At 39.7% G+C, this 26370-nt stretch overlaps 4 protein-coding genes across 6 annotated transcripts in view; 2 read left to right on the forward strand and 2 right to left on the reverse strand.

The window, feature by feature from the left end:
* LOC131308292 (FAD-linked sulfhydryl oxidase ERV1-like) overlaps positions 1 to 26370 on the reverse strand; it is a 59494-nt gene that overhangs the window by 9382 nt on the left and 23742 nt on the right. The window lies entirely within an intron of this gene.
* Positions 7693 to 10531, forward strand: LOC131308284 (probable polyamine transporter At3g19553). Its single transcript, XM_058335175.1, has 2 exons — positions 7693 to 9139; positions 9803 to 10531. Exons 1-2 carry the CDS (start codon positions 8166 to 8168, stop codon positions 10341 to 10343), a joined length of 1515 nt encoding a protein of 504 aa, XP_058191158.1. The 5' UTR covers positions 7693 to 8165; the 3' UTR covers positions 10344 to 10531.
* On the forward strand, positions 11623 to 13941 carry LOC131308286 (uncharacterized). Of its 3 annotated transcripts, none has more exons than XM_058335179.1 (2): positions 11623 to 11843; positions 12468 to 13941. In XM_058335179.1, the coding sequence occupies exon 2, from the start codon at positions 12490 to 12492 to the stop codon at positions 13537 to 13539; it is 1050 nt and encodes a 349-aa protein (XP_058191162.1). In that variant the 5' UTR covers positions 11623 to 11843; positions 12468 to 12489; the 3' UTR covers positions 13540 to 13941. The 3 variants fall into 3 exon arrangements, with proteins under 3 accessions (XP_058191162.1, XP_058191160.1, XP_058191161.1); XM_058335177.1 differs by having other exon boundaries at positions 11648 to 11843; positions 12356 to 13941; XM_058335178.1 differs by having other exon boundaries at positions 11648 to 11843; positions 12364 to 13941.
* Positions 18044 to 22237, reverse strand: LOC131308290 (protein sym-1-like). Its single transcript, XM_058335187.1, has 4 exons — positions 21767 to 22237; positions 20324 to 20552; positions 18675 to 18799; positions 18044 to 18481 (listed from the first exon to the last, which is right to left on the reverse strand). The coding sequence occupies exons 1-4, from the start codon at positions 22124 to 22126 to the stop codon at positions 18395 to 18397; spliced, it is 801 nt and encodes a 266-aa protein (XP_058191170.1). The 5' UTR covers positions 22127 to 22237; the 3' UTR covers positions 18044 to 18394.

The following is a 26370-nucleotide window of genomic DNA, read 5'->3' on the forward strand; positions in this document are numbered from 1 at the left end:
CTCATTGAGCCTATAAATAGAGGCTCATATGAGGGAGAGAACACCTTTTGCTTGGCATTCTTCAGAGCTCTCAAGTACTCTTCAAGAACTCAAGCATTCTTCAACATCTTGCAGAGAATCATCAAACACCAAGAACCGTGTCGATTTCTTTGCAAGTCCACCACACAAATCATTCAACAAACCAAAACTCTTGGAGATTTTAAAGATCAAACTCCAAAGTTCAAGTCATATTCAAACTTTGTTCTTCAGTTCATTCAACTTGAAGATTCAAAGAAAGTTATTGTTTCTGCGATTCAACAACAATCATTCAAGCCGTTGGAACGCCACCAATTCCGGAGATCGAATCAGAGGATTTTGTTCTTTTCTTTATCTAAAGAGCATTTTATTAGAGAATTGTAACCCTCTCAATTCAAAATCAATAAAAAGTATTATTTTGTGCATCTTTTTCGTCTTCTTTGTTGCAGGACTCGAATTTGTGTGTTACAAATTTGGCACGCCCGGTGGGACCTCTCTACCTCTCATCTCCTTCTCTAAAGTCAAGTTCTTCACAAATGGCTTCTAAGAAGATTCAAACCGCTCCGATCAACAAAAACACTAACAAGAATGCTGTTGTTGCCAAGAATAGCAGTAGCACTTCTACTGGCCGTGCGACGCGTAGCAAAGCTAAGGCGACCAATATCGTCGCAAATCAAGGAGCTATGCCAAAAGTTAACCCAGCAAAGGTGCCACCTAGCAAGCGCCGAGGTGTTGCCACACTTGCAGCAAAGAAGGAAGAAGAGCGCTCCGAAAAGCTTCCATCCAATTCTGGAAGTTCTATGTCTGCAAGCTCACCTCTCTCAACTCATTCAGTTTCTAATGCAGATTCTAGCACGGGTTCGCATTCAGGATCCTCTCCTTCTTCTCCGAAGCGCTCAGAGTCGCCAATTCGTTCAGACGCATCTTACTCCATGGCTATGCAGGCAATGACCACTGATGCTGCAAAGGTGGAGGAGCAAATAACTACTATGGCGCGCGCCATTGAAAAGCTCACCAAGACCGTGGAAGATAAAGACCTCCAGATTGCATCGCTTATGAACAAGTTAGAGACTCAGAACATGGGAGGAACTAGCCACGATGCTTCACATCCACCAGGTTTCACACCAAAATGAGTCATAATTGCTGACCAATCTGGAAAGCTCATGATGGGTGACCAAACTGGGAAACTCAAGCAAACGGACGATGGTAATCATAGTTTGTCATCAAATCAAGGAGATGATTGTAAGGTCAATCGCATAAGGGCAATTGAAAATGCTCAACCAACTTCTATTGCTTCGTTGTCTGTCCAACAACTCCAAGACATGATAGCAAGCACGATCAGAGCACAGTACGGAGGGCCTCCACAAAGTGCGTTTACGTATTCAAAACCTTACACAAAGCACATTGACTGCTTTAGGATGCCTATTGGTTATCAGCCGCCTAAGTTTCAACAATTTGACGGGAAAGGAAACCCAAAGCAACACGTTGCCCACTTCGTCGAAACATGCAACAACGCTGGGACGGAGGGAGATCTACTTGTCAAACAATTCGTTCGTTCACTCAAGGGAAATGCTTTTGAATGGTACACAGAGTTAGAGCCAGAATTGATTGATAGTTGGGAACAGATGGAGCGAGAGTTCTTGAATCGTTTCTATAGCACTCGTCGCATTGTAAGTATGACGGAGCTAACCAACACAAAGCAGTGGAAGGATGAACTCGTGGTCGATTACATCAACCGTTGGCGTGCTGTGAGCCTGGATTGTAGAGACCGACTCTCCGAACTCTCTGCTGTCGAAATGTGCATGAAGGGTATGCATTGGGGTCTCCTTTACATTCTTCAAGGGATAAAGCCACGAACTTTTGAAGAATTGGCTACGCGTGCACATGACATGGAAATCAATATAGCAAATCACGGTGGAGAGAATCCTCCAACAATCGAGCACAATAAGTACAAGAATGGGATAAAAGGTGATAAATTCTCTAGCAGCTCTAAGGAGGAGTCAATGGCAGTCTGCATGGTCCCAATCAAGATACCGAGAAAAGACAAGAAGAAAGAAGAAAATCCTCAAGCCAAGCGGCCAACTTTGAATGAACTGCAAGAAAAGAGGTATCCCTTCCCAGACTCTGACGTCCCGGGTATGTTGATTTGCTCGAAAAGAAAATCATTCAACTACCAGAATGCAAGCGTCCTGAAGAAATGGGAAAGGTTAAAGATCCAAGGTATTGTCATTACCATCGGATTGTTAGTCATTCCACTGAGAAATGCTTCGTGTTGAAAGAGCTAATTCTGGACCTAGCAAGGAAAAATAAGATCCTACTAGACGTTGATGAAGTTGCAGAATCCAACCATACTGTTGTTGCGATTGGATGCCCGACTTTAAACTCTAAATTGAAGACTGCTAAATCTGTAACCACTTCAGCACTGGGGGCAATCTCTACAACCATACAATTTGGTTTATTCGATCCGATAACAATTCACGTCTCAAACCAAGACGCACCTGCCCATCCTCACTTGGAAGGAGTGCTAAGTGCAGAGAATGACAACAAATGGATTCTCATCCCCCAAAAGAAGTCTATAAAAAGGGCGTGCAAGGCTCCTACTCATCAAGTTAAGATATGGCGAGTGAAGAAAGTCTCTCCCCGATTCATTGAAAAGAATGAAGTCAACGATGAAAAAGATAAGGAGGAAACACTGCATGAGAAAAGTTTTCCCACACCAATCACCCTACATGACTTCTTCCCCGAAGGATATTTTGAGAACGACTGTATTGGGACAGTTTACATTAACTCTGCCGATGAAGAGGTGGAGGACAACATAAATCAAAGTTCCAAACATTGAGTCTCAGTCTTTGATCGCATTAAAGCTCCCAACTGCTCATCAGTTTTTGAGAGATTGGACCATGCTAACCAAGAAATCAAGAAAGAAGACTTCCAACAAAGAAGGTCTGCATTTTCACGACTTCAAGATACACACAAAAAGGCTAAAGCTGAACAAAAGAAACGAAAAGTGGAGGAATCCCTAGTTGATTCAACCAAAGAAGATGAAGAGACTCAAAGCTCCATTCCATCTCGCATGAAGCGCGTAATATCGCTAGAAGTTAGTCGCGACGGTCCACTCAAAGTCAAAAGGCACACCATCATCTTGACCAAACCAAAGGAATCTCAAGTGAAAGGCGTGAAGAATGAGCAAGTCATCTCTATCGTTTCTTGAAGCTGGTCAAAGTCCAAAACACTCCTTGACATGAGCCTAAACTGTCTCAAAAAAATAAAAAATAAAAAATAAAAACAAAACAAAACAAAAAAAAGAAAAAAAAAGGGACTCCTAATCGCACGAGTATAAACTGCATGATGCTCCTGGCCCGCATGAGCTAAAACTGTGTACGGCCCCAAAAAAAAAAAAAAGATTCATCACGTCTGAACTACGTTTTGACTTAATCTCTCTAAAGGGTACGTAGGCAGCTTGGGACTCATCCTGAGCTCAGTCAACCAACTCAAAAATAAATTATGTCCTATCAACTTCATCTTGACATGGTTTCTCCCGGGGGGCATGCGTACTCAAACATGGTCTTTGAAAACATTCTTCTATGGGCGATTTGAGTCAAGGCAAAACAAAACATGAAAGGATCAAAGTTGCGATGAAGTGTCTAGATAACTAGCCGATAGCTAGCCCACTAGGCGCATTCTCCACAAAACCAAAGCGGTCACCATGGCCTAACAATGTGACGAGGTGCTTAGATAACCAGTCAAAAGCTAGCCCACTAGGCGCACTCTCACAAAGTCAACCATCAAAGGATCAAGGTTGCGATGAAGTGTCTAGATAACTAGCCGATAGCTAGCCCACTAGGCGCATTCTCCACAAAACCAAAGCGGTCACCATGGTCTAACAATGTAACGAGATGCTTAGATAACCAGTCAAAGGCTGGCCCACTAGGCGCACTCCCACAAAGTCAAACAAAACTACCAAAGGTAGGTTGTGGCGAAGTGCCTAGATAACTAGCCAACGGCTAGCCCACTAGGCGCATTCTTCACAAAGCCCAATTGGCCACCTTTAGTCCAACAATGTGACGAAGCGCTCAGATAACTAGTCAAAGACTAGCCCACTAAGCGCATTCGTCCCAAAGTCTAGCGAACCATCAAAGGTTCAAGATCACGGGAAAGTGTCTAGATAACTAGCCAACAGCTAGCCCACTAAGCGCATTCCCCGTGATTTTAGGTAACATGGAGCAGCAGCATACGCAAAATTGCAGAAGCTCTCTCGTCATCTTGAAATCTCTTCGAGTGGTGAGGAGCAACAGCTTGCACAAATGATGGAGGCTCTCTCATCGTCTTCAAATTTGTTCAAATGTCGAGGATTGGTGTTGAGGGCAATGAGTGGCGGCATGCATAACGCGGTTGAGGCTTCCGCAAAAAAAAGAGTGGCACATGTCACGAGCAAAAGTGCAAAAAAAAGGGGCTCCCGGCACTTGAAGTCTCCACCGATGACAAGTAGTTCAAGGCAACGAAGGGGTGATGTGCCGAAAAGTGCATACACAAAAGCCCTCATATTAGTTGAAACAAATCTTGCTTTTCCTGAAATAATGACCAAAACAAAACAAGGAAAAAAAAAAAAAAAAAAAGGAGCACTATGCAATAAATAACAACCCCTTATTAGGAGGCGTCACACGGACAAGGAAAATTCTTTTGGTGGTGTAGACATTTTCTGTGGGCTTTAGTCCTCCTATGGCCAAACTCTCGCCTCAGTTGTAACAAGAAGACTTTAGTCGACCCTTCATGTTCTGAGTCTTCTGGCGGTAGGACTCCAAGGCCAGTGGTGATTGGATGGGGACTCGGAAATTGCTTGGCGGTAGGACTCCAAGTGGCAGCGTTCCGATGCGGTGGATGAAGGAAAGGCACGAAGCCATTGTGTGTTCCAACGTCTGTTATATACAAGTGGCTCAAGGGTTTCCTAAGGAAAGTTGTTTGACCCTCCCAATTAAAGAAACCAAGTGGCAAAGGAAAGACTATATTTGTGATTGATAATGGGAACCATGTACGTCTACGCCTTGCAAGGATTGTGTCAGTATGCAAATTATACTTTCTTTCCTTTGGGAAAACATAAAAAATGGAAGTAATTGATGATCATTGCCGTCGGTTTAAAATCTGAAGAGGAAAATCAATATTCTTTCTAGGGAGAATACAAAAGACAGGCGTAAAATATGGAATCATTACCATTAACGATGCTCTCACGTGCAAATCCAAACCATACATGGATTTGAAAGAGTTCTCTTGGAATTTTCTAATGAAGGAAGCTGACAAAGCTCAATTCCAAAGATCAAATCTCTCGTGCAGAAGAAAATTCATATAATCATGCCTTGATTCTGAGGTTGACTTTCAACACCCAATAATATTGGTGTACAAGGAAAGTAGACATTTTCCGGTAGATAAGGATACCAGTATACCATGGTAGCAAAATCATTCCAACATTGAGAGTATTACCAATAGTCCGGCTTTTGATTTATTGGAATCCTTTCCAAAGCAACTCCACTCTTGCCATCAGAGATGTCAAGCGCACGTGAATTTTTCTCCAAAAAAAAAAAAAAAAGTCACAAGGCGGCAAGTGAATTTTGCATGCAACAATCACAGGTGCCAATTCAAGAGTACTTTTTGCCCAGGGATTTCCTCCCGTTAGCATGTCCACGATGAGCTAATGTTAAACTCAAATGAGCTTGTCGGCAAACAAGGTACTTCAAGCCTCGTCCTCAATGCTAGCAAGCAAGCATCCGCCTGAGACTTGAAGTGGGGGCAATTTGTAGACACTAAAATTTCGGCATGATTTAATAGCCGTCCGGTTAATTAAGATAAATAAATAATCTTGATTAATTAAAGTCAAAATTGGTCAAAGCACTCGAATAAATATTGGACCCAACAAATTTCTACGGCTCAATCCATTTGAGATACAGTGAAGACCAAAGTAAGTTGGGCTAACTTAATTAGCCTAACGGATTAAGGAGTTGGGCTAGCTTGATTGGCCAAATGGGTTAAGGTATACAAGCCCAAAAGTGCAGGCTCACTTCAAATAAATCCTAAAAAAAAGAGTCAAATAATAAATATATTATTTCTCTTTTAAATTAAAATCATTCCCTAAAAAAGAAGTATAAAATCTTCTTACATAGGAAATGAAATAAGATCAAGATCCAATCAAATCAATCAATCAAGCTAATTAAATCAAATCAAACCAATCAAAGATCTTATTATAAGATCTTGACATACTTAGCTCTTCTCTCATTGAGCCTATAAATAGAGGCTCATATGAGGGAGAGAACACCTTTTACTTGGCATTCTTCAGAGCTCTCAAGTACTCTTCAAGAACTCAAGCATTCTTCAACATCTTGCAGAGAATCATCAAACACCAAGAACCGTGTCGATTTCTTTGCAAGTCCACCACACAAATCATTCAACAAACCAAAACTCTTGGAGATTTTAAAGATCAAACTCCAAAGTTCAAGTCATATTCAAACTTTGTTCTTCAATTCATTCAACTTGAAGATTCAAAGAAAGTTATTGTTTCTGCGATTCAACAACAAGCATTCAAGCCGTTGGAATGCCACCAATTCCGGAGATCGAATCAGAGGATTTTGTTCTTTTCTTTATTTAAAGAGCATTTATTAGAGAATTGTAACCCTCTCAATTCAAAATCAATAAAAAGTATTATTTTGTGCATCTTTTTCGTCTTCTTTGTTGCAGGACTTGAATTTGTGTGTTAATCCCGTTTCATCAAACCAATCTTAACCCGAAAATAGAGAGAAGCAGCCGATCAACAGAATCAGAACAAATCTCGGCAAACCCCAACACAGCCACCGCTTACCATCGGTGCTGCTGCCGGGATAAACCCCTGAACTCTCCCACGACTGCCGCCGAACCACCAAAACCCTCTACTCCGGCTAGACCACCAAAACCCTAACTAAAATTATTCACCCACCACCCAACACCCACCGGATCTAGAGTACTAGACCGGTATAGACCGGACTGGGAAGACCAACTGGTAGAGCCTGAGCCAAACGGCCTGAAAAAAGAAAAAAGAATGAAAACCCTCACCCAAAACAACCGCACACGTTATTCAACGACGTCGGCTCCGAGCACCACAAATCTGGAATCACCGTGCGGGCCAACGGATTGTAGGACACCACCGATCGCCGGAACGGAGCCGTCGCAAGGGAGCCACGCCGGAACCAACAGCAACGGACGCCCAAAACCGAGAGGACGGGACGCCAAACACCGGGCGAGAGCGAGGCGAAGAGGGGAGAGGGAACAAAAAGGGGGGGGGAGGCCCACGGCGGCGATGAACGGGGTTTTTAACTTTTAGAGAGAGAGGGGGATTTTTTAGAGTTTTCGAGAGAGGAATTAAAACATATTTGTTCTTTAGCTTCTTTTTGGAACTTTTTTGAGTTTTGTCTTTATTCAAATTCATTTTATGTTTGTTAGTATTATATCAAATTTTTGTGAATTATTCTCATTTGGAAAAATAAAAAATTATGACTTTTATCCACATATTTTCAAAAATATTTAAGAAATAAATAAATCTTCATAATTCTACACACACACACACACACACAAAAAAAAAAAAAAACTAAAAGTGCATTTGAATAAATAAAAAGTGCTTACAAATCAATTCCCCAATTAAAAGGTGGAAATGACGGCCTTCCAATTGGCAATTGCCCATTTGTTGGGAATCGAAGTTTCAATGTCCATTGATTGCGATGGCCACCCAATTGCCCATCCAGTGCAAACATGTTGCAATTCGAAGAAAAAAGACTTGCTTTTCTTTCATACGGGGGCTTAGAAAATCCAAATAGGCGACTGGAAAAGCAATCCAATGGAATAGTCATTCTGCCAAAATTCAACCCTGCCAAGATAGAGAGAGAGAGCTTTACAGACAGCACAACTGCAGATTGAGTTCTTTGACTGATGATCTCCAGGTGAAGTCCAGGCAATTACCCACTTGATTAGGTATTTTCTTTAGATCTTCTCAATAGATTAGCTATTACTGAGTTGTATTTGGACGTGCTGATTATTGGGTAATCACTTCTATTGCCTTCAACCATAATCGTTGAATTATTCGCACACTGCCCTTGTGGGTCAAACTTGAACAATCTTTCTCCCTTTTTGTGTTCATGGGTGAAGAGGGATTGGTAAATGATGTCAAGAACAAAGCAACAAAGTCAAACCCAAAACTCAAACTACTGCCTCTGATTGCCTTGATCTTTTATGATGTGTCTGGTGGCCCATTTGGTGTGGAAGATTCAGTCAGGGCTGGAGGTGGCCCACTCCTGTCCTTGCTTGGTTTCTTGATATTCCCCTTGTTTTGGAGCGTCCCAGAAGCTCTGGTGACTGCTGAGCTTGCCACAAGCTTCCCTGAAAATGGTGGTTATGTTGTTTGGATATCAGCTGCTTTTGGGCCTTTCTGGGGATTCCAAGAAGGCTTCTGGAAATGGTTTAGTGGGGTTATGGACAATGCCCTTTACCCCGTACTGTTTCTGGACTACTTGAAGCATTCCCTTCCGATCTTTAATCATTTGGTGGCTCGAATTCCAGCTCTTTTAGGAATCACTGTTTCTTTGACTTACTTGAATTACCGAGGCCTGCACATTGTTGGGTTTTCGGCAGTTTTGCTTGCTATTTTCTCCCTTTCTCCCTTTCTTGTTATGGGTATTCTTTCAATTCCTCGAATTAGGCCTAGACGATGGCTGGTTGTAGATTTTAAGAATGTGGATTGGAGAGGATACTTTAATAGCATGTTTTGGAACTTGAATTATTGGGATAAAGCAAGCACAGTTGCTGGGGAGGTTGAAGATCCAGGCCAGACATTTCCAAAGGCTCTCCTTGGGGCTGTTGTATTGGTGGTTTCTTCGTATTTGATTCCTCTTCTTGCGGGTACTGGAGCTTTAAGCTTTAATCCTAGTGGGTGGAGTGATGGCTATTTCGCGGAAGTTGGGATGCTGATTGGAGGGTCTTGGCTCAAATGGTGGATCCAAGCAGCAGCGGCAATGTCTAATCTGGGGTTGTTTGAAGCGGAAATGAGCAGTGATGCCTTCCAACTCCTGGGGATGAGTGAGATTGGAATGCTCCCTGCTATATTTGCTTCAAGGTCAGTCAAAATGAATGCTTTCACTTTGTCACCAGTCGATTGCCTTGATATTTACTTCCTGCTATTCGTATAATATGAGCTGCAGTAACTTGTTCAAGCCTGAATTCTGACTTTAACATATGACAAACAACATCTGAGATATTGCTATCTTGGTAAATTATGCAGAATGAATGAATATCATAGAACATAGGTGCAAATCTCAAAGGACAGTACAGGGTACAGTTAAAGCATAGTTTTACGCAAATTGATTTAGTAGCCTTCTTCAGCATTTGAGAAAAAAATGCATTCTTCAGCTTCTGTTTCAGAAGAAAATGTAAGCAGACCATGATTGTCAGTTACATCTTCATGGAATGAGAATACATTCCTCTTGTGATGTAAATTTCATTAACGTATTTTGCACGTAAATTTCATCCTCTTGTTATTATGATGAGCAGCTATTAACTCACAAGGTCCATGTTGTCTAAAGAAGAAATTATCTGAAAATAATGCAAACATGGGGTAAATTTTGTAATATAAGCCCAATTAGAAGTCTTCTTTCATGTGTCTACTTTCTACCATGACTTGATATCACTTGTAATACTACAACTATTGTGGAGAAGTTGTTGGGAGTGGAATCTTATTGTTTTGAGAAATTATGTAACCTATTTTCCCGTGTCCTTGTAGGTCAAAGTATGGGACTCCGACCCTAAGCATATTGTGCTCTGCAACCGGCGTGATCTTCTTATCTTGGATGAGTTTCCAAGAAATCTTGGAATTTCTTAACTTCCTCTACGCCCTTGGAATGCTTCTTGAGTTTGCGGCATTCATAAAGTTGAGGATAAAGAAGCCGGATCTTTCTAGACCATACAGAGTTCCGTTACAAACCTTTGGTGCCACAATGCTTTGCGTGCCTCCTGCAATATTGCTCCTTCTTGTGATGTGTTTGGCATCTCTTAAGACATATTTAGTAAGTGGCGCAGTTGTTATTATTGGGATGTTTTTGTACCCTGCTCTAAATCATGTGAAGGATAGGAAATGGATCGAATTCAGTACAGTGCAACCTGCACATCCCGTTAATGATGATATAGAAGAACACTCAACCATCTTAGAACAGCACCAAGTAGTCAAAGATGAAGCTTCAGTTAGCCTTCTTTCAGCGTTACCATCTTCGAACACAGAAGAAGCCTCCGAAATCTCACCCGAAGGAGTTCAGAAATTGGATTAGAGCTACTCATTACACTTTACCATAGTTACATGTAATTTTGAAGATATTTACATCAGAATTTGTACACTGCAGTTTGGAGTCTAATGTTCTCATTTATGTGCAACACTATGTATTGAAGTCAGAATTCTACTCCCAAACTGTACATAAGCTACAACTGTGGATTACAATAATGTTCAGTGACATTGATACGTGACTCGCTTACATGGACAACCGGTTCTGATACCATGTTAACAATGGAGCATAAGAACTCCTATGCATTTGGAAAGAGAACATTGGTTTAGAAGCCGAATCATGTTCCAGCGGTGAGTGCAATTCCAGCAACATTTCTACTTTCCTGGTTGCTAATCTGTTGTTAGCTCAGTTTCCCATACTGGTTTTGATCAGAAGTAGGACAATTGGTTAGCAACATGATAAATTGACACCACCAACATACCTGGATTGCATACCTTTGTGGCAATTCTACAAGCACTGAGCACATCTATGGCACTTTCAAAGTACTTTGCAAATCCAAGCATCACTTTTCTCCACTCAAAGGCCTATAAAACTAGTCAAGAATTTGGTCAGCTTGTGCCAAAAATGCGTTTTGAGATCTTTCGTGCCAATTGTGAGATAATATATCTTTAAGCAATGCTTCTCTCTAGTCAACTTCGGATCTACGGGTGGAATTCCGATCTAATATTTGTGTGAGCGTCCGATGCTCCAATGTTTTTTAAGAACGCCAATGTAACTAAGATCTAGGATTCAAAAAATACTACTTTAACACTCGCACAAAAAGCACTTGACATCATAAGTACTTTTTGAGAGAAATCTTCCCCGTATTTGACTCATAGACAGCTGAAATTAAGACAAAAAACAAGAACACTGATAAATATTTTTTGATCGGCAAAAGTAATTTATTTATCATTGAACTTAGTTACAACGACTTACTACGAGCATCACAGCATCACAACGGGAAAAAACTAACATTTCAACCTAAGTATGTTGGCACTGCAACACTTGTAAATGTTGATGGGTCGCACTAAAAAATTGATTATTATTGAGTTTTTTTAGTGCATGTGCTTAGGGGGTTTACTTGAAAAAATTAGAAATTTTTTCATTGAAAAACAGAAAGTCTACGAACACAACTTTAAAACATTAATTCCAAACACAACTGTGTCCGTGGCCTTTCGATGCAAGCGGATCCATGTCCATTCAGCAGTCGTGGACGCACTTGTGTCCTGGGTTGTTTTTTAATGCGCTCCTAAAAAAAACAACCAAACACGTCCTTGGATAGTGGCGGTCATCCCCGCACAAACCCTTTCAGACGCAGACCGCACGTGTGAACAGACATCAGAAGGATGTTCGGAATTGGCTTCGTTGGTTATGGCCTGTTTGATCTATCCACCTTAACATAATTAGCATCAATAAAACAGACAAGGGTTCGATCGAAAACGGGATTTGGTCAAAAAAAAACTAACACTGAAGCTGAAAGGCAATCGAACCTCAACCTACGCGAATCAGGTCCAACTCTCTCCATTTATCTTATTCCTCAATTTCCTTGTTGGGTTTTCAGTTTTGAGCAAAATCTTTAAAGGGTTTTCGATTAACTTTCAGGATCATAACTATCTGGTCCAATTTTAGTTGTTCTAGCTTCTCTTTACTTCGTTCTCCTTTTTTCTTGCTTGAATGCTCGATTTACGATTTGCGATTTGGGTTTTCAGTTTCTCATTGGAATATCAAATTGGTTGCATTTGTTCTCAATGTTATAGTTTGAATAAGTCAAGTTTGTTTGAATTGTGTCTGTTTTCCTCAGTACCTAATTCTATATCGTACCTTAGAAACACATGATGTCAAATTCTAGGGTAATTTGGTGCATTGAGTGTTTAGCTCAAGATTTATGATTGCTTCCTGACGGAGAACATTGTATTTGTTGTTTGGGCTTAATTTATGCGAGTTTGTCTTTTCTTCTTAGTTTTGGTGTCGACACGAAACAATTCATGACTTTGACTATCTTTTTGTTGGGATTGTTTTAGACCTACAGAGGAGATCAGCGTTCAGAATTAAGGGTTTCAAGCTATGGCTTGAAAATTGTGATCTTTCACGCATGGATTGCCTTTTATGTTGATTAGGGTTTGATATTGGTAGGTGTTAATTACTCGGAAGTAAAATGGTGACCAATCAGCATTTCTCTCGAATCGACACTTTGAAGCTGAAAGCTCTATTTTATCAGAAACTTGGGCATCAAACAGCAGACAAGTACTTCAATCTGCTCCAACTGTTATTCAGCTCCAAGATTAGCAAGAATGAGTTTGATAAGTTCTGCGTTCGAGCAATTGGGAGAGAGCACATCCCTCTTCACAACCGGCTTATCCGTTCCCTTTTAAAGAATACCTGTCTTTCCCAAGTTCCACCGCCAAAAGTTAGAAGGGTAAAAGGGGCCTTAAATGTCAAAATTGCAGATGGTTATCCGAAAAGTTATCTTCATTCTCTTTATGGAGATACATTTCCTCCATCCCCTCGCAAGGGTAGGAGGTCTCCAAGGGATCGGAAATATCGGGGCCCACCTGGGAAGACGCAAAGTCCCACATGTGAAGAATCGCTCCCTAGGGTACAAGAGCAACAAAGCGCGACCGAGTTACATTCTCTTGGAAGCAGACCTCCTCTTGAAGTTGCATCTGTGGAAGAAGGGGAGGAGGTTGAACAGACTGCTGGAAGCCCCTGTGTACAAAGCAGAAGCCCAGTTACAGCTCCTCTTGGTATTTCCATGAATATCGGTGGTGTTGCTCGTAAAACTCTATTAAATGGATCTGCATATAATTTTCATCCAGAGACTTGTCAGAACAGTGGTGAGCTACCCGATACTAGATCTTTAAGGAGCCGTTTGGAGAAGAAGTTGGAGATGGAGGGCCTTAGCATATCTGTGGACAGTGTAAACTTGTTAAATAACGGGTTGGACGCATTTTTGAAGAGGTTGGTTGAACCTTGCATGGGACTTGCTAGGTCAAGGCATGGAAAAGAGCATGTTGGGGGACAAAATGGTCAATTTGCTCGTGGGTTGAATGGGATTTTACCTGGGAGATGCACGCAGAGACCAATCCAGTCGACTTGTGCATCTATTTTGGATTTTCGCGTATCAATGGAGTCAAATCCTTATATACTTGGAGAAGATTGGGCAGTACAACTTGAGAAGATATGCTCTCGTGCATATGAGGAATGAACGGCAACCAGCAAGATAATACACGGCAGTTTAAGATAGGGTGAGACCCTGAGATATGACTTCGAAGTTCCTATGAAGGGATGATTCAGTTGTTGTTGTAGTTAAAGATTCACTCTTACATGAATCTTTGAGCTCCAATGTTTTACGTGGCCCTAATGGCCATTGGCAAAAGGAATATGCAGTGAATGGCATGGGATGTTTCAGATCAAGTATTTAGGTTGCATTTAGATGCAAGAGATACAATTCTTGGGGAGGGAAACACGTTTATACGGTCAATTTACACATTGTCATACTGTTGGAAACCTTGCTGTCTCAAGAGTTCCAACATCATTCTTCTCTCGGTACCTGTTGTTCCTTATGTATTGAATTTTCCTTGCAATAAAAGCAGTATTAGATTCCAAAGTGGTTTAAGTTTCTGAAATTGTTGACTAAAATCTTCATAGAAGAGTATGGGGATTTATGTACTCTTGTCACTGTTACATACACCAGGATTTCTCCTTTATGGTTATATAGATCCATCATGTTCTATGTTCCTTTTGAGCCTCATTTGGTTCTTAACTTCTAATAATGTGGCTTTAGAACATAGGGCAAGGAAGTTACCATTTTTATCCTTTGAGCATTCAATAATTTTGTAAAGAATACTACCAAGGGTCAGAGAGAGAGAAAGTGCAAGAGCACTTTTCTCCTCCTAGGGTTTGAGAACCCGCCGCCGCCCCCTCCCCTGCCACCCAACCCCCTCTCTTCTCTATCACTACCTCTTGTAGTGAGGGATTGAGAGTCTTGAGACCATCTCTCCATGTGAGATTAGATCTCCCCAATCCCTTGCATTTTTGGATTGACCACCACCAATCTGTGGTGGATCGGATGTCAATATGTGGGTTTCGATTTCTTCAGCTACAGTGGGGGTGGCGAAGGCGACAACCATGAATGATTTTTAACACCGGAACTTCTTTTTCGACGACTTTTGTTTTTTTGTCTTGTCTAGTGTTTTTTTTTTTTTTTTTTTTCAGATCTTTATATTTAAGTTCTTGCTCTTCCAAAAAAAAGAGAGATGAAAACTGGGGTTGGAATTTCAAATCCATTTTGAACCAGTTCTGGGTGCAGAACTTGTAGATGCCCCATTCATTTCATTGGTGTTTTTTTTTTAACTTACACCATTTGTCATTTTTTTATCAGCATCATAAACATTTCCTTGAATTAAACTCCGTTTTACCTTACCAATGTTGTCATTTTTTTATCGGCACCATAATCATTTACTCAAATTAAACACTGCTAAAGCATCAACTGTCTTTTAATGGTTAATCATCCCTACACAGGAAGGCCTGAGTGAGTCTGAAATGAATCCATTAATTTTCTTTTGCTTGATATGATATGAAAATACAAGCACTCCTTGTCCCGTTTAGATGATTCTTGGCTTGAGATGTTATGGTTATGGACCTATGTCCAAGGTCCAAACCACTTGTTATTTGGCTTGAAGTTTCTCTGCAGGAGTCTGATTGGGGAATTCTTTTTTCCTTATGGCCAAGCAATGGTGGTTGCAAATGTACCAAAACTTTCACAGGTCAGCTTGCTGTTGATTGATGTGTCAAACTTCCAAAGTAGTTCAATTGAACTTGAGTTGATGGTAATGCTTGGAAATTCTCCTTGTTCTTGCAGATCATATTTGAACCAGATAGGCAGGACCTCTATCAGCTACTGGTTTCTTTTCGTCGTATGAAATGGAATCTGAGGACAAATCAGCGCATGATTTGCAATGTCAGTCTGTAATGACTTGGTAAGAACAAGTGGATATACTCATTCAAATAGCAAATGTGGTAATATATTGTTTGTGAAGAGTGATCTTTCAAAATTCATTTGGTGTGAAAAGGATGGAATTACTTCTAGTATCTCTAAAGAGACGGATGGTCACTGGATGAGTAGGTATCACGCATAACCACAAGAATCAATCAAGGAGAAGCATGTCCACGTTTTGCGTCCCCTTCACCTATTAGTATAACACTGACAAATGGAGCAGTAGATGACTTCTTTGAGCATAATTAAATGCGTTATGATGTTTTCGAATGCCTTGTTGAATCAAAGTGTAGACTGGGATGCTCTTTTCAAAGGATGTATGTCAGTGATCCTGCATGTATAAACGATTAGAATTTGTGTACATAGCCGGGCAAAGGGAATCTGAGGTTTTAATTGATTCATATGGTCAAGACTTTCAGAGCCTATTTGGAGAATCTGCCTTGAATTCCTTTGGCCTATTCACAACCCAGTGGCAGTTACTAACTTACCATAGACTCCATTTTTTATTAAACCTCATTGTTTTCCTGTGTTCAGTTTTGTGTTTACTGCCACTTCTTAAACTCGTACTTTCACATAAAAATGCTACTGTTTAGAAACCGAATGGAGCCTATAAGATGCATTTTATACATTATTAGGCAGTGATTGTTCTCCTATTTCTCTCCACCTACTGCATTCTTGAAAATTGCATGCTTTAGATAGCCGAGTGTTGTGAGTTGCCCAGTCCAGTTTGGTTGGATGTGGTGCTAAATGATTGGTTGTTATAGCTTTGAATGAGATTCTGGTCCTTGCAAAGTGGTTGGTGAGACAGTTGAGCTCATCCTTTTACGATGTTAGTTGCCAAGTTTATCTTTTTCACTTCTCTCAGCACAGTGCCAAAAGGGGACCATTTTGCATTATTCGCTGCAATTATAATGGAAATAGATTTGGTTGTAGAGAATAGGAAGGTCTTTGACAATCAAAGCATGGATCACAATAAGATATATAATAAAGTTATATATATTTGTGGAAGGAATACAAGTAGGCTAGAGAGCTCCCCGACAAAGTTCCACGAGCGGCCTCAACTCCCAATGCTTCTTGGAATCCTCCTCGAAATAAGGCAGTCACAGTCAATTTTCAGGCTGCTCTATTGCTGCTCTGGCTTGAAATTCTGATGGGAATGTCATTTGGGCTAAGGCAGATTTGGAAGCTCAATCTCTGATCTCAGTGCATGAGCCGAAGCAGCGCAAGCAGCAGCTCCCTCTGGGCACATGAAGAAGGTGAAAGACTGATGAGAAGGGGATTCCCAGATGGGGGTGAAAGCATGTGCAAAATGCATGAGCAATGGTGCCTATTGTACCCATGACAATGGAGGATCGAACTCGGCTGGCCCATAACCACTCAACACCACGGGCCGAGCACAAATTAGTTTCTTAAATCGTCCTCGGCTGGCCCATGGCCTCTCAGCACCACGGGCCGAGCACAAATTATTCTCTTGAATCGTCTGATCATGAGCGGAATTTTAAATTACGTCAGCTCAGGGATGTAGTGCCGAGCACAAATTATTTTCTTGAATCGTCCGATCATGAGTGGAATGTTTAATTACATCGGCTCAGATCTCTAGTAAACTTTACGTGCTTTGGGGTCTATGGATTCAGAGAAACAAGGCTCAGTTTGAGGGAGAAGCTTGCTCAGTAAATGCAACCTTGGTGGTTATTCAACAAGCGAAATCAACACTTCAGGCAGCTTCTCATCGAATGGAATCAGAAGATGGGCTGGGGGCTGAAGCTCCCCAAACCCTGTCGACAGATTGGTCGGTCACTTGGATCTCCAGTGATATCCCAATCTCTTTGTGGGTTCATGTTGTTACGGATGGTTCTTGGAATAGCGATAATAGGAAAGCTCATAAACGAAATAGGCTTCACAAAGGAAGATAAGGCGCTAGTCCCCCCAACCACCACTCAAGATGATTTGAGAAGAGTTGAATACATAATCCACATCCGTTCCGTCCGGTTAGACCGTCGGGTCTGGAGCGTTGATAAAGCGCGATAGCCGACACCCAGTTGAATATTCGAGAGAAACCAAAGCCGTTACCAATCCTATCATCACCATGAGGTGAGGAAGACAAAAACGCTGGATCATTCGAACGGCGGAAGGTCAAACCCTCTGAAAGGGTGGTCGTGGTTTCTCAGCGGTCTGCTCTTCGTGCAGAGTATGTTGGAATTTATTATGCTCTGATGTGGTGCTTTAACAACAATTTTCATCATGTCAAGCTTTCCACTGACTCTCTAGTCATAGTTCGGGATCTTCAGCAGAAAAAGGCCTCCGAATGGCTTCTTTTAACTTTATTTGATGATGTTTTATTATGTATTCATAGGATGTGTAATGTTATTATTAAGAAGGTTCAATCTTTCTGGAGTACAAGAGGCCCATACTCTTGCATCCAGGTATCGGGAACTCCCTGATACAATTTTGTAATGATGTAACCTTGGATATTATTAATGGTATATATTTGCAGTGTTGCTTCTCCAAAAAAAAAAAATCCTATTTCCAACTTGGTTTCTCTTCTCACATGTTTCTCCCTCTTGGAGCATAATCTTAGGTACCGATTGCTGCTATTTTCAAATGTTCGGTAATCAAAATGCCAGTAATTTTTGCTGGACTCGCATTGAAAAGCTAAAATTGGATCCAAACAATGGAGTGACACTGATTTTCAACACAGAGAAACAAGAATCCAAGTCCAAAAACAGTTCTACCAAATTTGATTTGAGGAGTAGGAGAAAAGTAACAAGAATCAAGGTCACAAAGAATCAACCTCTGTAGTTCACTAGCAGGGGCCAATGAAGAATTCGATCCCCGTATCACTACCTTCTACTTCACCAAAACCATAGAAAATCTACCTACACTGCTCTAACATTATTTTAAATACAAAAGTACAACTCTGTGTGACTGTTGCTGCTCGACGGATAATGTGGGGGATTTCTACTTCGACCCTGTTGCTGCAGATGATCTGCAGATTGCATTGGTACAGTTCAGTTTGCAATGACGACACCGGAAATATCATCCTATATAGTCATCAGCTGATATATCATTGGTTGGAGCTCGCTTTCTCTAAGCTTGCCATGTATGTCATGTAAACAGTCCATAGATATGAAAATGAATTGCTCACCAGTGGCTGCCACAATGAAACACCAGAAACAAAAATGAATGAGCCGACTATAATATATTAATATCCAGTAAGGGGCATAACATTGATGGACACAAGTTTTTGTTTTTATATGATTATAGGCCACGCTGTACATTAGTCTTTGCTGTCAGTATTCGAAGTGTGAAAATGGCGTAATATGGAGATAACATCTCATGCTTACCTGCAACTGAACAGGGATGAATTTGAATGTCACAAAATCGCAAATGGGCCAATACAGAACCCCATTTATCATTGTAGGGAGCAAGTCCCGCTTCAATCTAGCAGTTATTTCCGCAGCATTTTCACCTGAGGAAGAGAACAATATGTCATAACAATGGTAATACGAATGAAAGCCTTGGTCCGGCTAATGGAAGTTATGAAACACTACTAATAAAATGAAATTATACTGCATTGAAATCTCAGAGTGATGTACTTCATTGTCGCATGTCCACAACTCTAAACTGCATTAATTTGCTTAGTCCAAGATTATATACCTCTATCCACATCAAAAACTGACATCAATTTGAATAATACAGAACAAAAACCAATTTCGTCAAGAAACTTAAAGAATTCTCACACGAACAGAAATTTGAAAATAAACGGTGACTTTGAACAGATCTCATATGAATCTTATTAAAGCTAAACAGTTAATAAGTCATATCCTTTCTAATCTGTTTCATCAAGACATGCATATAAATCTTCTCCCTATTCAAGCTCCATGCATCATCTAAGCTCAAACAGTGGGACAAAAGGTCATCAAGTGTAACTTCTGGATTTTGAATCTTTACAAACACCAGCAGCCAAAGTTCATGTCAGATAAAATCCACGATCAGATGAACAAATCTACTTTATTCCAATGTTGATATTCAAAATAATCACCAAGTACTAATGCTGCCAATGCAACATATAGACACAAAGGCAGGACATAACAAAAGTATGAAGTTCAAGAAAAGTAGGAAAGACACATCGAGGACATAACGACATTAGCATAAAAAGAACGCATTATGCACATGCTGTATTAATGGCACATTACAAGCAGACAGACAAACGCCTAAATTTCATATTATTCTGCCACCGTGCCACTTGAACCAAAAAAAAAAAACAATTGCAATATGTTTATCTTAATTGATCACAAGCTTCCACATTCCCGCTCTTGCATTCTTCGAACCCTACGAGTGGTAAACGATTCGGTAACTAAGGTTTACTGGCTATTTTAAGAATACAATGGCTGTGATTCACCTGGCCATTCAAAGAATCAAAAATTAAATCCACCCACAGTGATAAGGCCTCAATGCAGGATTTCTGTGGTCAACTTTCCTAATTAAAAGGCTATGAAGAGCTTTATATACCCTTTACTGCAAACTTCGTGGAACATAATCAAAAATATAAAACAGTCAACTATTTTTCCGATGGACAAATAGGTCCAGGGAAGGAGTTTAGCTTCTTGGTTTACTAACAAGGTCATAGAAAAAACTACATAATTAATAAGGAGAGACCACAATGCAGGACACAAGGTGCATTTGCCAGGCTTATACGGATTTGAAGATGAACTGCATGGATAATAGTTAATTTTGTTATTAACACAGTTGCCTGCTTTTGTTCACAGGTTTTTACATGTATAGATTAAGTTACAAGTCAATAAAATTCTGGCCAAACGTATCAAGGTTATTGAGGCCGTTGCATTTTCTTAGAAAAGAATGCCTAACTCCGGATTACTTTCACAAGAACATGGTAAAATAAGGCATAATACGAAGTGGGAGCAGTTCTTAAGCCTAAAAATAACACTGTCTTTGTTAACGTGTCTGGTAAAAATTATACTATTCGTTTTACCTTGTAGGGCAGCATTCACAGAGAAGAAAATAACAGTCATAGCAGGTCCAAATAATATCTGCCCCATTACAATTTTCTTCAATGTAGTCATGATGTCACGCTTTGGAAGGACTTTTGACACGAAGTTGAACCAAAAATGCAAGGATGGTCCCAAAATTAGCATTCCATATCCAGCCATGCGTAATGTACGGACAACATCATAAGATTCTGAAGATGGCTGAACAATAATCTGGAGAAAAGTTTTAATGATGTGTCAAATCCACAGAAAATGAAATGGACACATAACACTCAATAGAAATCCAATGAGTTTAAGAGTAAATTGATTACTCACATGTACAAAAGCAGTACACAAGGTGATCATTAGGTAAAATTAACGCACAGTGCAGAAAGATTTATAGAGAAATATCAGCAGAAAACAAACATTAGTGCAAGTAAGCAGAAGATCAAGAGCAGAAGGAACATTGAAGATGCAGTTCGGTAAATATGGTCATATCACATAGTTCAGAGCAAGATGGCAATTATGACTGCACAAATTTTAAAAAACCTCACAAGATCAATTTGGTTTAAGCAATGCTACGGACGCAAACGTCTGCACACAGATCCAGACATAGATGAGTCCGGACCGGAATTGTCCGATGCACGTGGGTCACATGCTGTAAACATGGGCCCACACACATCAGATGGTTCCGAACGCAATTGTGTATATGTGAACGGATGTCTCTAGCATTTTTCACTTGGTCTTGGTTTCCCAACAACTATCACCAGACTATCACCATTTTCTGTGACAAAACAAAACTGGTTAATTTAAAGAGTCCCCTTTCCCACTATTTCCACCTTAGTTTGAAATCCAAACATGGCAGTATCATCACCAAATCGCTCACACGAAGTTCGAACTGGCTCTTCGTCTAATATTTAATTTCATGAGGTTTTTTTTTTTTTTTTTTTTTGGGGGGGGGGGGGGGGGGGGGGGGGGGTCGGCTTGTTATATTCAAGAGTTCCTAAAAGTAGAGCATTTATTTCAGAAAACATATAACTTTTCTTGATTTTAATTCCACAAAACCATCACACTCAATCTCATCTAAAACCCTTCGTAATTTTCCTTACCAAACAAATAAGCATAGAGCCAAAGCATCACAAATAAACCAAACCAAACTCGACCCTTGTGTCCCAATCAATTGGGGTTGGCCTGCATGTCACAGATATCTAACGGGGCTTTTACATGCCGTCTTTCAACTACCTAAAACACAACCCTCCTTGTCCCTTGTCCAGGCTTGGGACCGGGTGTAAATGGAATGACGAAATGGAACAAAAAATCAAGGTTTTTCTCTCCTAAAACAACCAATTTTGCTTCTGCTTAGAAGTTAGAACAGTCGTTTCTATTGATTGACACTCAAGGTCCAATTTTTACGGAAAGAAATAAGATGGGTTTTTCGTGAGTTTTACCTGAGAGGACAAATCAGCGGCGGTATAAATTAGGGCACCGGTGATGCTTTTGGTGAGAATGGGGCGAGACTTGACCATCCCCAAGTACCACCCAACCAACCCATTCTTTTGCGACGACGCTGTAGTTGAAGAAGAGAAGGGCGAAGATAATACTATGCCTGAAGCAGACGAATCGAGGTCTCTGGTTCTTCTGTAAATTGATTCAGTGAATCGGGCGTAAACCCTCGATTGTTGCTGTCGGTGGTGCGGCCGGCCCCGGATGATCGCGGCCCTGATTGGGTCGGTGGCCGGTTGTTTTTGCAGTAGGCTTTGAATGGAGAGGTAGCTTTTGCTGCCATTTCTCAGGAAACCCGCACTCATCTCTCTCTCTATATCTCTACAGCCTCTCTCTATACATTCGGAGGAAGAGAGGTATTGTGGGAGAAGATATAGGGAGGGAGGAAGAGAAACAGAAAATGTGTTGACGAGTGGGAAATAGTTTTTCGTGAAAAAGTGTGGTTGGGTAAAACTACTCACTCGAGTACAAACTACATGCGTACTCGCTTCCTCTCGTTTCTTCGAGTATTCCCTTTCTCTTTCCAACATCATACTAGTAGATATCGACTTAGCGATCGTTTGTGTTTGTGTTCGTTTGATGCACATGATAAAAAAATAAAAATTATATTAATTTTTTCTAATATAGTTTGCAATTATAGATGCAAAGAAGTTACGAAATGAATCTTATGAGTTCTTTTTCATGAACATCACATTAGTAATTCGTAAGACAGTCAGCTTAATTATAGAAGGAGAGTTAGGGTAAAATTAGCTCCAATATGAGATCAAAACGATGAAAATTTATTTAACTAAACCGATTTTTATACTGTATAAGTTTGTACTTTCTCCTATCCACACCTTCTTCCATACTCAATAAAAATTGTTCAAATCAAACTCTTTTCGATCATTTTTTTTTGCCAATTTCTCGCGGGTACCCTTAAAATCACGTTTTAAACATATTGAGCTGCTCGGATTGTCGCAATTCGATCAGGAAATGGGAGTTGCAAACGGTAAGCAAAATCAAGAATCTCTGATAGAAGAACTGGTGTAAGTTTGTATTTCCATCTCACTTTTTTCTTTACTTTTGCAATAGCTAGAACAAGGAACAAGCTCATACCTTTTTCTAATTCAGTAGTTAATACTTATTACTCCCTTCGTCTTTTATTTATAGTTCGGTATTTTATTTTGGGCTGTCCCTTAATAAGTGTCCATTTTGTAAAGTTAGTGAGTAAAAGTTGGTGAATTGTCTATTTTATCTCTAAAAGTAGAGATCCCGCGTCCCTGCAGTGAGGGAATCTCACTGCCAATTGCAGCCCCTCAAAACGACGTCGTTTTGAGGGCGTTTTGGGGCCAATTTGAGAATCGCAAGGTAAACAACACGTGAGCCCCTCTGGCTCTGACCCAAATAATTGATCAAATATGATATGCTAAAATAAAAAGTCAAAGTTTATTATTTGCAAATGAGAGACAATTTCCTAAATTGCTTGTTTTTAAAATACTGTATTTCAATTCTCTTAGACTTTGAGGTGTAAAAACCATTGCAATTTCAAGTTTGTGAGACCCTAAAGTCCCACGTCGGGAAAAAATAGAAATATCGGGCAGTTTGTATAATAAGGATGTGTTTCATTAATTAAAAATAATTTATCTCGTAAAACAGAAAATAAGTATATAAAATATAAAAAATATAGCAAAACGGAGCCTAATTTTCTCCCCAACTATTCTTGACTCAAACTTAATTTTTGAACCACACGATTAGGTTAAGAATTCCTCAAGTCATCTGGCGTGCTTCGTTACATATCAATTGACGTTTTTATTTATAGTACTAGTATTTTGTTAAAAAGCCGACGTAGCTGAGAGTACCACACACTGACGCGTAGCTGAAAAGCCTTCGAGAAGTCTCTTTCGAGACAGCTGGCTAATGAAATTGAATTGAATTTTCTTCCCTCCTCAAGTTCGGGCAAGCCTTTGGTGTAGCCACACGTGTACAATTAGCGTATCTTTTTTCATTCAAACACGTGTACGTTTGCCTCCCAAACTTGGATACACGTTAGGCTCGTTTTCTACCCTAGGGCTCTTTGACTTTTGGTGTAAAAATGTGTTCCACTCTCCTAAAAAAAATACTTTAAAAAAAAAAAAAGTAATTTCAAATTCAAATATAATGAAAATAAAAAAAATTTTAAATTTTTTTTATATCGTTTAAAAGATCTTAATAATATCTATCAAACAAGATCCATATTGGTAGAAAATTATTTACTTTAACACATGATTTTTGAGCTTAAAATTACTTTCTTTTTCCAAAAAGTACTTTTTTTTTGGAAAGTGGAACACCCTGTAATTGCATTTTGCTCTCAAAACTTTGTTCTTTTTGGGTCTCAAAATGTCTGCGCACAATTTTTTTATAACTTTTCTCTATCTCTCTCTCTCAACTTATTACTTCATTCGTCCCAATTTACTTGTCCCAATTCTATTCTAACTGAATAAAAAAACTAGTTATATCTTTAAATTGATAATAAATTTTATATCCAATATGAATCTTGTTTGATAGATCTCAATTTGTTCTATAATACAATATTTTCAAAATTACCTAAAATATTATAAATTACAATATATAATCAATTAAAAAATTGCACGAACTCTCAAAAGTAATAATTAAATTGGGACGGAGGTAGTACAATCAAAACCTCCCTCAAAAGTAAAACCGAACGTGGCATAGATTGGGGAACATGTCATTCAAGTACCTAAGCATATGGCAAGGAAATAGAGAAAGTCAAATTTCATAAAAGCCATAACTATTGCATTAGCAAAAGGGGGAGATATCTTGTGTAGCACATGGTGTTCAATTCTATAGAAAAAAGAATTACTTATTAAAAGATCATTACCATATGAATACTTTCATTTCGAAGAAAAAAATAGTGCACAAATTTTATAATAGAGTTGAAATAACAAAAATTAAATATGCAAAATAAAAGGAATAAATTACTATATCATAGTTTTACCATGCTTATTAACTTTACGCTTCAGCTCTCTCCTAGACTCTGGAACTAACTCATTTTGAGCCAGTGTCTCTTAGGCTCTGAAATTAACTCATTTTAAGCCTCACTGGCTCAAATAACTTTTTTGAAATTTAAGTCATTGATTTCAAACTCAAAAAGAATACTTTGCATGCACATGCAAGTTTCAGTAGAAGCCGTCACCCCTTTTTCTTTCCCCGCACTATAAAACCCTCTTTCTTTATCCCTTTCTTCTCCGCCTCTCTCTACTCCTTGGGGACGGCATTCGGGATGTTCGGGGCGGATATGGAGATTTATGTACCCGATTCCCGAAACCAAAATGCTACTCATATCCGTCCCGATACCTGAACGGGGCGAAGAGAAATAAACCATAATCGAACCAAACAGGGTTCGGATAATCCCCGAACTAATTGGGTAGCCAAATTTGCAATGGTATTCAATTTGTACCCGCCCCGCCCCAAACCGAAATAAATCAGTCAAAAAATTTCAAGCATTCGTCTTATTAAAAAAAATTCAACTAAAACATGAATTAAACATAAATCAACCACAAATCTGCATCACAAAACTAATAATATCGCCTGCATCACAAATCGGCACCACAACGGAGCAAATCCAGGGGTGTGTGTGTGGGTGAACTACCAAACCCTAATCTTTTTTACTAATAAATAGATGAAGATGTATCAAGCCCTAATCTTTTTTCCAAGAAAACATAGAAATCAAGGAAAACGAAAGCAGGGTTTTCTTCAAAATCAAAACTTGATGAGGTTTGACACACCAACATTGAACTCTCAAATCTTTGGAACTTGATTGCAAGATGTAGACTTTAGGCGAGGATGAGAATCGAGAGATAGAGGGAGACGAACAGAGAGAGAGAGAGAGAGAGAGGAGAAACCTCAGATCGCCGACTGGAAGTCTGGAATAGGAGTGGAGAGTGGAGCTGTGGAGTGTGGAGAGTGGGGCTAAAATGAGGCAAACAAAACCCTAAGACCTCGTTCAGTTGTCAGGAAAGTACAGGAAAGAATGAAAAAATTAACTTTCCCATAACTTTTATAGTGTTTAGTTGCCAGGAAAGTAGTGGGATACATGTTCTTAAGTTTTCCTGCAAGATTTACTTTCTTGCAAAAGTGATCTGGCCAAAAGCATAGGATTTTGCGGGAAAGTTTTCTCCATTGTGGGGCTAAAATAATTGGCGGGTAAGAAAAAAAGCAAATGACGCCAATACCAAAAAAATACGAATTAAATTCTTAGAAAGGCACTTTGAGATTTACGTGAGTAACAACAATTTTGACTACTGTGGTACTTTCTGAGATAATTGTTGTGGAAAAAAATTAGTAACTGATTTTTTTGTATTTATTTATCTCGTCGTTAGTCTTCAGTTTTGTTTTGTACTTACTAATCATCAGTTTATCAATGAGTTTTTGTATCGGCAACTAATCAAGCATAGTTGTTTAAAATTTATTTATTTAGTTATCATCTACTTATTTTTTAAGCTTCACGTTAAGGCTTTGTATTAGATAAAATACATTTTTTGGTATGTGTTAGCTCTCAAAGTTATTTTAA

Source organism: Rhododendron vialii, chromosome 11a (genome assembly GCF_030253575.1).
Source record: "Rhododendron vialii isolate Sample 1 chromosome 11a, ASM3025357v1".
NCBI lineage: Eukaryota > Viridiplantae > Streptophyta > Magnoliopsida > Ericales > Ericaceae > Rhododendron > Rhododendron vialii.

Excerpts from the sequence above, each read along its gene's own strand:
- LOC131308284 (XM_058335175.1), top strand. The coding sequence starts at position 8,166 with ATGGGTGAAGAGGGATTGGTAAATGATGTCAAGAACAAAGCAACAAAG. Across the intron at positions 9,140-9,802 it reads CCTGCTATATTTGCTTCAAG|GTCAAAGTATGGGACTCCGA; the intron begins GTCAGTCAAAAT and ends GTGTCCTTGTAG.
- LOC131308286 (XM_058335179.1), top strand. The coding sequence starts at position 12,490 with ATGGTGACCAATCAGCATTTCTCTCGAATCGACACTTTGAAGCTGAAA.
- LOC131308290 (XM_058335187.1), bottom strand. The coding sequence starts at position 22,126 with ATGAGTGCGGGTTTCCTGAGAAATGGCAGCAAAAGCTACCTCTCCATT. Across the intron at positions 18,800-20,323 it reads TGTGAATGCTGCCCTACAAG|GTGAAAATGCTGCGGAAATA; the intron begins GTAAAACGAATA and ends TCTCTTCCTCAG. Across the intron at positions 18,482-18,674 it reads TCATCCCTGTTCAGTTGCAG|CCACTGGTGAGCAATTCATT; the intron begins GTAAGCATGAGA and ends TCATTGTGGCAG.